This window comes from Helianthus annuus, chromosome 3 (genome assembly GCF_002127325.2).
Source record: "Helianthus annuus cultivar XRQ/B chromosome 3, HanXRQr2.0-SUNRISE, whole genome shotgun sequence".
Lineage (NCBI taxonomy): Eukaryota > Viridiplantae > Streptophyta > Magnoliopsida > Asterales > Asteraceae > Helianthus > Helianthus annuus.
Genome location: NC_035435.2, coordinates 160,673,904 through 160,687,369, shown reverse-complemented (window position 1 = coordinate 160,687,369; position 13,466 = coordinate 160,673,904). Strand labels below are relative to the sequence as shown.

At 36.9% G+C, this 13,466-nt stretch overlaps 1 protein-coding gene across 1 annotated transcript; it reads left to right on the top strand.

The window, feature by feature from the left end:
* Nucleotides 1–8,971: 8,971 nt before the first annotated feature.
* On the top strand, nt 8,972–9,604 carry LOC110932328. Its single transcript, XM_022175671.1, has one exon. The coding sequence runs from the start codon at nt 8,972–8,974 to the stop codon at nt 9,602–9,604; it is 633 nt and encodes a 210-aa protein (XP_022031363.1).
* Nucleotides 9,605–13,466: the final 3,862 nt, after the last annotated feature.

Below are 13,466 nucleotides of genomic sequence, written 5' to 3'. Positions count from 1 at the left end.
TAACCTTTTTGAGAAAATACGTCAGTTTACACTGGTAAATACATTCAACCGACTCATTTTGAAAAGTTAATAAAATTGATTTGAATGCACGAGGCACAAACTTTTTATAACTTGGGATAATTATTTGTATATAATCTTGTAAAAGAATTACATGTTCCTTATGCGTTCAGTAGCCCGATCCGCAGACCGGGTTAAAGATCAATAGACGCACCACATTATTTATTTCTGGCACTGACGGGTGTACGCCTACACCCCGTGCTTAGGTCGTGGCCATTTCGTAAAATGATGCCAAGGATATCCGGGACATGGTCATTAACCCCCCAAAGGCTTTAAGCAAACAAAACATTTCAAAACGGAGCATATCAATGATTTAACCTCTAATCGATTAAAGATTCAATGTCCGACCAAGCGGTATTTTATATACCATACCCCAAGCCTGTATAGGGAAGATAAGTTAAAAGTATTTACCTTTGCAAGTATCAATCACAAATAGCAAGTGCGTGTAGCTTTTACCGGGTCTCCTATTCTGGAACGAAGGTTTATAATAACCTATTAGAATCCTAACGGGTCTTTAATTAAGCCTAAACTTAGACCGGTTAGTTTTAACGAAAGATACGGTTCGAGCGCACGATTAAGCGAAGACCGGAATAGAACGTGATTTAGTCACACCCTGGCTTTGCGGAAGCGTGGTTAATTTGGTGTGACTTCTTAATACCATAGCTTAATCATAACAAAGCTATATGAATTAAAAACATGCAAGATCATCCATTAAATTTTAAAAACCAAATACAATACCATTGTCTTAACGGGAAAATACCCTACCAACCATAACATTGTTCAACAATCAAACAAAACATCAACATGGTTTAAGGACTGTGACTTGTCCAGGAAAGAGTCACATTCCCAAACCCCGGATGACCTCGGAAACTAGTGCAGCGGGAAAACGTGCCATACCGTGCCAGATCTTTAATTCCCTGAAATACATGTAAGTTGAAAAATCAACAATAATGTTGAGCGAGTTCATGCGAAAGTGAGTAAATAAACCTTTGTAGTTATCAAAATCCTGGTATGTAGCAAATAAGGAAAAAAAAAGAGATCACCAATGGTTTGCAAGGCCATTGATATGTGTGAAGTGCAAGTAGGAAGACTCAACCCTTGCGATTTTGCGTCGGGGCACAAAGTCACCCCGAGGTCCGTTATGCTGGACCTGGGGTTGGGCTCGCTACACCCAGATAGATCTACCGCTTACGTCCCTCGGTCCTACAATGAGGATTAATGGCCTCCAGTTCCCGCCTACCCACTCACATGATCTAAGTAGTAACCCTCCTTACGCTAATCATACCATGTAAAAAGTACTCGTAACCATAGTAACATGTATTTCACCCCCGCAGTTTAGAAAACTGAAAACAGTTAAGAGAAAAGGGGGACATGAACTCACTGTCGGTGCGTCTCTACCAAGTATGTCTCTGAAAGCAAGCAGCTGTGCAATGACCTACAAGTTCTAACTCTATTAGACGGACGGCCGTGCCTTAGCTTTATGGTTTAGGTTTTTGGGAAACAGTTAAACAACTATTTCGTGTTTACATTCCGTGCATACTTGGTAATTATTTTCCTTCCCAAGGATGGGGGGATTAAATACATGTGCGTTCGAATTATATCATTAAGTCTCACTTAAATTATATTTTATTTCTAACTCCAAAATATAAATATTTTTCTCAAAAAAATATTATATTTTCACTTCACAAAATTCTCCCCAAATAATACTTTGACGAAAATACGCGTTCATAAATATTTTCGTAAAATGCATAAGTTACGTTTTATCGATCGTGTGGTAATAGTGATTACCGGTGTAACTTATATTTATTGTGAAGGCGTTCGTATTATTTTGGAGTCGTTAACATTCGGTAATATTATTTTTACCCTAAAAATAATATTTACGTAGTTCACAAAATAATCATAAAAATCTCACAAGTGTTGTTATGAAAATATATATTCTAAATATATATTTTAGTAAGTTTTATTTTGTGAAAATCCCACCTCCGACACTTGAAAGTTTCGTAATAAAAATCGTGGCGAAAGTTATTCGGGAAAACAAGTTAAAAATATAGTGATAACGCTTGTGATAAAAATATTTACAAGTGTTAGATTTTTGGGAAAATTTCGCCAGAGTTTCCCCTGTAACTGGAGGTGGCCACGCTTTTACGCGTATCATTTTCTTTTTAAAAATTTCAATTCAACAATGTTCCCAACATCAATCAACAAAGTTTCATCATCAAAATAGTCAAAATAAATATAAATCGCAAAACACATGAACTTGTGGTTTGTGTAAGATATGTAGTAACTTTTCAACATCTTTAGTGGATCTTTCCATTTCTAAAAATAAAATCATTTCTTTGAAAACCTTATTTTTAAAGAATATAAAGTTTTACAACTTCTAGTAAAAAAAAAAATTATAAAAATAATTCTTTGTTAAAACTTTTTGTTACACAAGTGTTTACAACTTCTAGTAAAAAAAAATTATAAAAATAATTCTTTGTTAAAACTTTTTGTTACACAAGTGTCTACACACTTGTGTGTTCACAAAAACACCTTTAGCTTATGAAAGGTCCGGCTTTAAAATATGGTTTCGTCTTACAATTGGTTCTTTGAAAATACCACTTGTAGATCTTTAGATCCACTAGTTTAGAACACTATTTCATAAGAAAAATTGTTTTTACACAAGTTCATGTTTATATTCGAAAGGGTTCGTCATCTAATAACTTTATGACTTATCATAAGGCTAGTTCATGTTTTATGAACATGCTCTAGCGTGGTTCGATGACGATCCATTCCCATACTAGCAATTAACAACAATAAATATCATAACAAAACTAGATTTATAAGTTTTACACTATTATTTACTTATTAACCACTTTGTTTATTATTTTTTTTTTGTAGACTTTAAACTTGATCTCTAGTGTTTATGATTTTTGCCCGATAAATCTTTTATTAACCACTTTAGAATAGATCAAAAAGGCGTTTAGAGTCACTTACTACTAGCTCGAGGCTAGGGAAGAAACTAGTCGAAAAACGGTTGGTTAATAGCGTTGAGGTGAGGTCCTTGACGATCCGTAAGCACCGGGTCTCCTCGTATGGGCTCTAACACACTTGTAAGTATATAAATGGAAAAATCAAAAATTGAAAGTGGGTGGAATGTTGTAGATGCTCTCGGCTGATCAAAGAGAGGGAAAGGAGAAATTTTTTTTTTTTTGTTAGTGATGGGTTTGAAGTGAGTGGGTGACCTTATGGTCATTTTTATAACCCAACATTCTTAGTTACCCCAAGGTCAAAGTGTAGGCATGATATTATACATGTGAAATTAAAATAATCCAAAAACTTGTGAGGTGGTCAAAGAGGGGCCATGGTTTGGTTGAATTTGAACAATGTAGTTAGGTTAGTTAGTTTAACTTAGGAGGTTAATTTAGTTATTATTGTGTGGTGAATTATAACGGGTGTTAAGGTATTCGGTGACCCTAACTGGCTCAGAAAAAAAAAATATCATGACAATATTTTTATGTTCCGGGTTAAGTCCGGTTGTTTGGTTGGATACTGATCCGTTAAAGTGCTTATTAAAGCTTTAAAGTGTCTTTATTATTATTTTTAGTGACACAAAGAATTCCCGACACTTTGGAAAGTGTCTAGTATTATTTTTCCAAGTTTTTGCACTTTACTAGATAGCTTAAATGCTAAAATTTTTATTTTAAAGTGCAGAATTTGTGTTTAAATCACGTTTTTGGCACATCCGGTCACTATAACTATCACCTAGTGACACAGTTCTACAACCCTTGTATCCCTACACTCACTATGGGTGAAGTAAAATATTTCTGGCTCATACAGGCCTTAGAGGCAGTGTCTGCCTGATGCTGGCTTTGTCAGCATGTTCAATAGGTTATCCGTTCATAGTGCTACTGTGCTTTTGTGCATCATGTTTGTCACTAGAGTTCAGCATGTAAATAATGTAGTGACTGTATGTAAAGTATGATGCAGGAATATACAAGTATCAGAAATCAAGTAGCAGTTCATCAGTAATTTCAAGTAAGCACAGTAATTAAGTAGCAATTAATTATTAATTAAATCGTACGGATACCTGGTTTAGTGAGGGTTGTCACAGATTTAGACCCGACAAGTTTGAAGACTTGTATAACATGGGTAATCTAACCATATTCTGGATTTTGAGATAAAAACGATAAGGTTTGACCCGTTCCGGCTAATTTATGCAAACTAGTTACGTAAACCGAACCGAACGCGTAAGAAGCGTAACGGGTAACCGTAAGGGTCATATACAGGTTTCCTAAGTCAATATGCTCTAAATATGTTGTGATATCAGTAGGATATCTTCCATTATGCCCTAAAACGAGTTTAATCTCAATTTAAGCCCCGTAAGGGTATTTTGGTCATTTTAAAAGTTATAAAAGAGTTTAAATGAAGTTATGAGATTCGGGTCCGAATACATCAGCAAAATAACTTATTTCAATGGGTTATATTAGTTAGTCTTATGTGACAAAATGGTTTTTGAACTCATACTAGGTGTTTAATACGCGTAAAAAGCCTTTTTAAGCGGTTTCCGGGTTATACCGGAAATCCGAGTTTTCTGATCAGGTTATAAAGTTCAAAATACCACATTTATTATATAAAATCAGTAGCAATTGGATTTGTGTCAAAATATTATGTAGAACTCGTTTTATGGTCAAAAAGGGCGTTATGGTCAACATTGAGCAATTAACGGAAACGTGCAAATGACATGGACAATCAACGAACCAATCACAGAGGGTTAAACCATCATGTAACTTGGTCCTAAGGAAGCTCTAAGTCATATCTAAATCATACTAAATCGGGTCAGAACTGAAGTCAAAGCAAAAGTCAAATTTTTGCGACTTTCGGTTCCGAACGGGGTCAAAACAGAAGATTGTCGGACCAAACAAGCTTAGATCAGTTCTTATACTTATTACCAAGTTATATGAATGATAAAATAGGTTACATGCCTTCTACATTGTTAATTATGTGTTAATTCATAATTTAGCATTCTGTTGACTTTTTCTAAACAACTTTGACCCGACATTTGATCTAGTTAGAGTGGGAATCAGAGGGTGCCCTTTCAAAGGTTTAATGCCCACATAATTACCAACTTATAACTATCTTTGATTCGACCAAACACTGAACCATTTGTGATTAATCGCTAAGTCAAGCGTTAATTACGACGGTTTGACTTTTAAGCTAAAACTAAGTAAAAACTCAACTAAGAAAGGTTAGGCATACTTACTGAAGTCCTATGCATGATTAGAGATGCTTAGGGTCTGCTCTTGAACTCCAAAAAGCTCCAGAAATGCAGAAGAAATGAGTGAACACAATATTGCAACACAAGGGCCTTTTATAGTGATTTTAATCCATTATGATCATGACAAACAAGTCTAGCATGGATCCCAGATCATTACAAGTGTTTCCTATTTCCTAGGAGCAGTTAGGGGTCGCCCATGAGAGTGAAAATATCTTACTAAGTCGGTTAAACGTTTATAACTGCCAACAGTCAACTTGCTGTCGCTGGGCACTCCTTACGGACCGTAAGGCAGGACTTTTACGGTCCGTAAGCCTTTACCAGAAGGCAAAAAATTTAACCTTCCAAGCTTCGAACAGGCAACTTGCATAGTGTGATTTTGAGCTAGGAATTGTCAGTATGAGACCTTTAACCCATGCTTGATCAGTTGTGTCTACCATATCATGTGGAATTATTGGTTTGCACTATGATGGAAAATATAAACGAAGGTTATCGTGCATTATTTCATAGGATCCATTCTTGCAAAATTTGGAATCCATTATTATTAGAAATCACCGGATTTAAAGGTATACCAGATGTTTACTAATCATGTTAGGGTCTTGGGATTTATAATGAAATCGTTCAGAGGTATAAATTAACATGTCGACATGTTCAAAAAAATCCTGCCATACATCTTTAACTAAATCCGGGTTTATAATACTTTTGTCGTACCTGACACGTGTCGTTATTTAATTGGACGCGAATTTTTCGAGGTGTTACAGCCGCGCATTATCTACAATTTGCCAAGCAACCTTGCGCGCGTCAAAACCAAAGGCAGTACACCAAAAGAGCAAACCTGGTAGTCGCGCCATAATAATCGGCAAACAATTACACGCGCGCCATCGACCAGGATCAAGCAAGCACCATCAAAGCATTTAACCTCTTTTTTCTGAGTCCAGAGCTCCAACCATTTACTTTGCGCATGGTGCAGCACTGGACTGGGGGGATTTGAAGGGGTATGGTGCCAAAAAGCCGCGCAAATCTTCTTTCAAGTCGCGCGCCGGACCATACTCCTTAATCAATTACATCTTTAATCTCAACCCCGCGCGGGCTGGACAGCTCTCAACAACCTCGCGCTAGATCTAAACAACAGCATCTTGGAGTCGAGCCTCCAATCGCCTATACCTTGCGCAGGCCAGTCCCATGTGCAACAAGGGCCGCGCAAGGATGCGGCGTAAAGACGTCTTGTGTGTTGACGTGGAATCTAACGTGGAATTTTTTGATGACGTGACAGCTGACTTGGTCCTTTTTGTTGACATGACATCTGACTTGGTTTTTTATGTCATGGCAGCTGATGTGGCACTGGTTTGGTGACATGGCAATTGATGTCAAACAAATTGGATTAGTTTGAGAGTGCTATCGACCAATCAGTTAAAAGTTGGGAGCTGTGGTACAAATCGAAAGTTGAGAGTGCTATCGGGCAATTGATGAAATTTGGGATTATTTAAATCTAATAATAGATTAATGTATGGTTACATCGAACATATGTAACTATTTACCAAAATTCAAAATCTTGATGACCATAATGTAAAAAAGTTTGAATAGTTTGTTAATATATTTACTTATGTATCCACATTCTTACAAAGATAAAAGCCACGCTCCTTTAGTACAATAATGATAATAAATTAATAACTAGACATGGTTATGTTACGAGCATTGTTAATCATATAGTATAACAAGTTATGTAAATAAAAGAAAAGAGAGTAGAAAAGAACTCTTGGCCCATCCATTTTAGAAGGATGCAAAAAACAACCATAATTTGTACTGAAAAATCGGAAAGTTGTATATGTACAACCTCATTAAAACAAGTCTCATGTTATTTTGTCTTATGGCAGCTTTATACAATTTGGTAATTGTTGATATTTTACATAAAACTTATTTTCAACTTTTGTTTGAAATTAATGATAAAAAAGGTCTATTATCAGTGCGGAGTTATCGCTGTCACGTAATGTGTTATATAGCATTTGACACTTGTTTTTATGCATTATAAATAGGGTTGGCAATTTTACACGAATACACGACACGAACCTACACGAAGTTAACAGGTATCGTGTATGGCCTTAACAGGTATCGTGTACCAAACAGGTAGACACGAGATTACCTGTTAATTTTCGTGTATAAACAGTTTAAATACCTGTTTACATGTTAATACCCGTTAGTACACGATAAGAAATTAAATTAAATAAAACTCATCAGCCATGTGCGTGCGGGTTCCTTAATTCCTTTCTATTTTCATTGCTCATTCAATTCAAAAAAAATAAAACCCTGAACTCCCTCTGTAACTCTCAGATAGCGTGTCGTGTTCGTGTTTTTGTTTGTGTTAACAGATATTAACAGGTAATTTTCGTGTATAATAGTCAAACAGTCGTGTTAACAGGTATTAACAGGTAATTTTCGTGTATATCGTGTCGTGTTCGTGTTTGAAAAAAAGGACACGATAAGTTATCGTGTCGTGTTCGTGTATGAGATTTCGTGTATCGTGTCTTATCGTGTACGGATATACACGATATGCCAGCCCTAATTATAAACATGTATAAGACTTGAATGCCTCAAAATCATTAAATATGTTTTAAGTTTTAAGCTTAGTACTAGGAAAAAAGAATGGAGATGTTGGAAATACAGATTTATATCATGATAAATGACTTTTTATCTAAGCAAAACGGGTTTTAATAGTTCAAGCTCTTACTAATTAGATGATAATAATTCATACTAGAATTTTGCGGGTTTTTTATGCTTGTTCGGGGATGAAAATTAATATTCATAAGTCCAATCTTTTTGGTGTGGGAGTGGAAGATGATATCGTTGAGTGCTGGGCGTCGTCGGTTGGCTGCAAGAAAGGGTGCTTTCCTTTTAAATATCTTGGTATTCCTCTTGGGGCAAATATGAACAGAATTTCAAACTGGGAGCCGATTGTTAGTATTTTCAAAAGTCGTTTGTCCTCTTGGAAATCTCGGTTGCTATCCATCGGGGGCCGGGTGGTTTTAATAAAGGCGGTGTTTGAAAGCCTTTCTATCTATTATCTGTCTATTTTTAAGGCGCCGGTAAAAGTTATTCAGTCTCTGGAATCACTTATGAGGAACTTTCTGTGGGGAGGATCGGAAGAAGTTAAGAAAACGCACGGGGTGGCCTGGGATAAGGTTGCATGTCCCAAAAATCTGGTGGGTTAGATCTTTGTCAACTCAAACTGGTGAACGAAGCTCTCCTTTCTAAATGGGTGTGGAGATATAGAATGGAAGAGGAAGCTTTGTGGAGAAAAGTCATTTTCGCATGTCATGGTCACTCAAGGAAATGGTCGTATTGGCCTCTTAACCGTGCTACATCAGGTATTTGGAAAATATTATTTGTGTGGTGTCAAAAGTTCAATTAAAGGGTAAAAGACTTCATAGTTTCTTTAAAGGCATCGTGGGGAATGGCTGAAGTATTCGTTTCTGGGTGGATCATTGGATAGGGGACGGTCCGTTAATGCTCTTATGGCCTGCTTTGTTCGCCTTAGATAAAGTCAAAGACTGCTGTATCAGAGACCGGCTTCCTGATTCGGGCTTCTCGGGTTCCTTTAGTTGGGATTGGCTGCGTCATCCAGCCTCTTAGGAGGAAGTGGCTGAATTGCAAGGTTGTGAAGAGATGTTAGCTGGTTCGCACGTTTCAGAGGTGAAAGATAAATGGAGATGGTCTTTCAACGCTTCGGGTATTTTCTCAACTCAGTCTTTCAAGAATTTGTCTTATGCTACGGATCTGCAGATGCGCTTTATATCGGCCAAGGGGTGTAGGTGGGTCCCGGCCAAATGCAATATTTTCCTTTGGAGGGCGGGTTTGGACCGGTTACCGACAAGAGAAGCGTTGAATAAAAGAAACATTGCAGTGGATTCTAGTTCCTGCGTCTTCTGTAATGAGGCGAACGAATCCGTGGATCACCTTTTCACGGCTTGTTCTACCGCTCATCGGGTTTGGTATCGTTTAAGTGTGTGGATTAAGATGCAGCCTTTCTTCGCCTTCTCGGTGCAGGATCTTGCTGACATTCATAAAAGTTATAATGGGGACAAAAAAGCTAAGGAAATTGTTCGCGGATTGATTGTGGTGTCTTATTGGTGCCTTTGGAAAAATTGGAACGAGAGGATTTTTGCCAATGGTAGGGGTTCTGGGGACGACATTTTCAGGGAAGTGAAATTGCTTAGCTTTTTTTGGTTAAAGAATAGGTCTAGTATATGTAATTTGGACTGGGAGAAGTGGAGTAAATACCCCCTGTATATGTTGTAATTGATTGGGTTTTGGGCAGTCCTGGGTTTTTTGCCAGGCTGGTCGTTTCGTAATAAAGTTTACCTTCCAAAAAAAAAAAGTTACTCCGTTATTCCCCAGCTTTCATTTATTTCATTTCAAAATAATTTGTACCATTCTTATTGAAAAACAGTTGTTCATTTCGGGCATATCGATTTACTTTTATGCTAAAGTGAATAGCAATGTATGTGAAAGGTAGAAGTGTCATTAGGCACATTCTTAGACAGATTAATATTGTCCAATAAGTTATACTTATAAAATTTAAATAAAAAAGATTACATTACTAAAAAAACATAAAAACATAATCTAAAATAACCAAAACTAGGTACGATATTTATTCACGATTTCTTTTTTAGTTTCATGTACGTTTCCCGCTCTTCGCCTTCAAGGTGATCGATCTTCATAGCTAGTATTTTCATATCCGTTCGCTTTTACTTTTCTTTGTAAAGGTTAAAAGCCTTTATTTTTTTAGTGTTTCTTTCTTGTTGGATGTTGTTAAGCATGTGGATTTCTTCTTAGATGCCGACCAAAGCGGGGTTTTTTCATCACTCGTAGTAGATGATTTTTGGGCCCGCTTTTTTTACTTATCTCTTCCCGGTGGCCGTTCGGCTTCAAAATCATCGTCGCTTAAGTTGATCTCAAAGTCGGTACGAGCATCCGAGCGACTAGTAGAGGAACAACTTTTGGACCTTTCGGAGGACGACTGTCCCGCTAAAGGTACTCGTGCCCATTTTGGCGAGTTTTTTTGCAATGCGCCAACAATAAATATATTTAAAGGTGGCCCCTTTTTTGCTTTCCGAATACAAAGACATCGAACGCGTCAACAAGTCGGTGTCCGTTTCACCACTTTTTTAATTGTTCTTTAGGTTGTTGTAGTGGACGTTGAAGGCGGTCATGGCGGTGTTTGTTTCATGCCATTTAGACGAGAGATTATTATTTTTCCAATAGAAATCTCGTCCCAAAGTATTGTGATAAAGATCGTTAATTCAGTTCCAAAAATCGTCACTATGTTGGTTGATACCTATAAAAAATATACATTTAAAAAAATATGTTATAGTTATGGAATGTATTTTACAATACAAAAAATAAAAATATACCTATAACCGAATTCTCTGAAATCAAAAGCCAAGCTTTCGTCAACACCAACTCTTTTTTCGTTTGTCCACGGATGTACATGACGATCCACTTTTGCTTTTTCCTTTTCGGACTCAGTTTTTTTTTATGGTTTCGTTTTCTTTGCGTAGAGGATTCACATGGTGTAGGTTGAGTTTCCAGTACGGATTCGGGTGTAGGTGGAGTTAATTTGTGATAGAGGAGTGAGTGGTTGTTGTGGAAACCTAAAAGGTAGGTTGGCAAGAAGATGATCGTATGCTAATATGTGTGCATCTTTAAAAAGTGGTTGGTTCAGTTGAGACACTTGAAGCGGCGAAGCGGTGTTTGGCATTTCGCCGAAACCATATAGGTTATTTGGATCAAAGTTTCGTGGATGCATTATTTTTTTATAAAAGTTGTAGAGATTTTATAAAAAATAAGAGTTGAGAAGGAGTTGGCTAGGAGGAAGTGAGGTGACCCCCAATCAAACCACACCACGTCGGCCCTCATTAACTCTCAACGCCAGTGGGAAATATCAAGCCCACATGACAACGCCGGGCCCGGTGTGGAGTGTGCGGCGTGGAAAGACAACAACGTCGTTCCACCACGCCCACACCGTGGGTTCTTAGCTTTTAGTTATTATGTATGATATGTAACTATAATTGGTTGTAAGTTTTGTTAGCCACTATGATACAATTAATTGAAAACTTATTTAGTCTTAAGTATAAACCTTACTGCGTAAGCTGTTATCATGATGTCTGTGCGACAACGTGCACGGATATCCATCTAGTTTAAAATCAAACTAGTTATAAAAACTGTCGCCGCGTTGCGGCGAGCTTCTTTTGTTATTTAGTCTGTGTTTATATGTGTTTGAAATCACTGCGAGCGCGTTGCACACGGAATCGCTGACAAGAATAAAAAGAAAATGTAGAAAAAAATACTAAAAAATAACCGAAAGAAAATCAACTCTAAAAATTGTATGGTAATGATGTTGTTCGGTAGAAGCCCGTAGTCAGAGATGAGCAAATATTAATGGGTACTGGTACTGAATTTCCTGAACCGGAAGATCCTAAGTACCAGTTCGGTACTGACATTTGGCGTTCCTAGTACCTGTTCGCTACCGGTTTTTACCTTCATATACTGATATCGTAACCGGTATTTTCGGTACCAATACTGATTCGGTATCAGTTGGCACCGAGCTCATCCCTACCCCTGAAACTAAAAAAAGTTGTACGATACCGTTGGTGTTCGTACGGTACCCGTGATCAGGGATGAGCAAATGGTACTTGGTAGCAGTACCTAATTTCTCGAACTAAAAAATTATCAAACTCAATCCGGTACCGACTTTTGCCGTTTTATGTACCAGGCTGGGATTATCAAACTCAATCCGGTACCGATTTTTGGTGTTTTATGTACCAGGCTGGTGCTGATTTTTACCTTCATTTCGATACAAGTACTGGTTAACACCAAATTTATCAGACTTAAAAAGTAAAAGAGATAACAATTATTAAGATAATAAAAGTATAAAAAAACTGTATATAATATTTTATTATTTATGTAGTTTACTGTTCATTTGATTCACTTATTAATATATAGGAGAATACGAGACTATTGAACTTATATTACCAAAATTTTTCATATACTTAATCCATTGTGTACCCCTAACCATCCATATACATTTTGTAGGGGTTCACTAAAGAGGCAACACATCAATGAACATATAACATGATGATTAACCAATAATAAAAATCAAAGTTAGGTGCATTAGCAATTTACTATAATACAATCCTATATAATTAATTGACTTTAGAACAAAGTAGTTTTCATCTTTGATATCGAGATGCACTTGCTTTGACATATGTTTCAAGATCATTGACCTCACCAAACTATAATATGAGGACATGATATGGATATAATAATTCACGTAAGATAAAACTATTAGTTTTAGATGATGTGTAATGGGGCGATATATCACCCTAATTTCATCCATAGCGCCTGCGCACACCAAAACATGCGGTGCTATGGGGTTGATTTATGTTGTTGCCGTTATGTTCATCGCGGCGTGAAGATAGAGGATTTTAAAATTTTGACCATTCCCAACTCACACACACATATATATACATACATATATATGTATAATTGAAGAAGTTATATAATCCCTACCACTACACCCTCTTGTGATACAAAGCTCTATAAAGCATATCTCTTACGCGTTTCGCCACTTGTCGTATAACGTCCCACAAAGAGCTTTATGACTACATATGGTGTTAGAGTAAAAAAAAAAAACTTACGGTTTTAACGTTATGGATTTGTTGATGCACATGATGGTTAAATGATTTCAGATAACCCACATGAACATGCCATCATTTCAACACAATGATGGACGAAAAGGTGAGAGTTTAAGAAGAAGACAAAATTACCATCTGATGATGTTTTTCTTAAAAAATGCAACATCATTTCAGGGTGGGGCATATCCTTTAAGCTTTTGCATACCACATTTTCATGATGTGATTTATAAGTTATAACCTAAGTTTGATTTATTGTCATGGGCCAAGCTTTTAAGGGGTGGGAGGGGGCGGTTGATCCTCTGAAATTTTTTTGCTCAGTAGTGTAGAGTGTGTAGTTTTCGTATAGAAATTTTTTGGTATATACGTTTTCCACCCCCAGTTTTATAGAAATTTTTAGGTCCGGTGACTTCCGCCCCCCCCCCCCTCTCGTTGTCGGAAATCTTAAGCTTCGCCATTGTTTATTG

Excerpts from the sequence above, each read along its gene's own strand:
- LOC110932328 (XM_022175671.1), top strand. The coding sequence starts at position 8,972 with ATGTTAGCTGGTTCGCACGTTTCAGAGGTGAAAGATAAATGGAGATGG.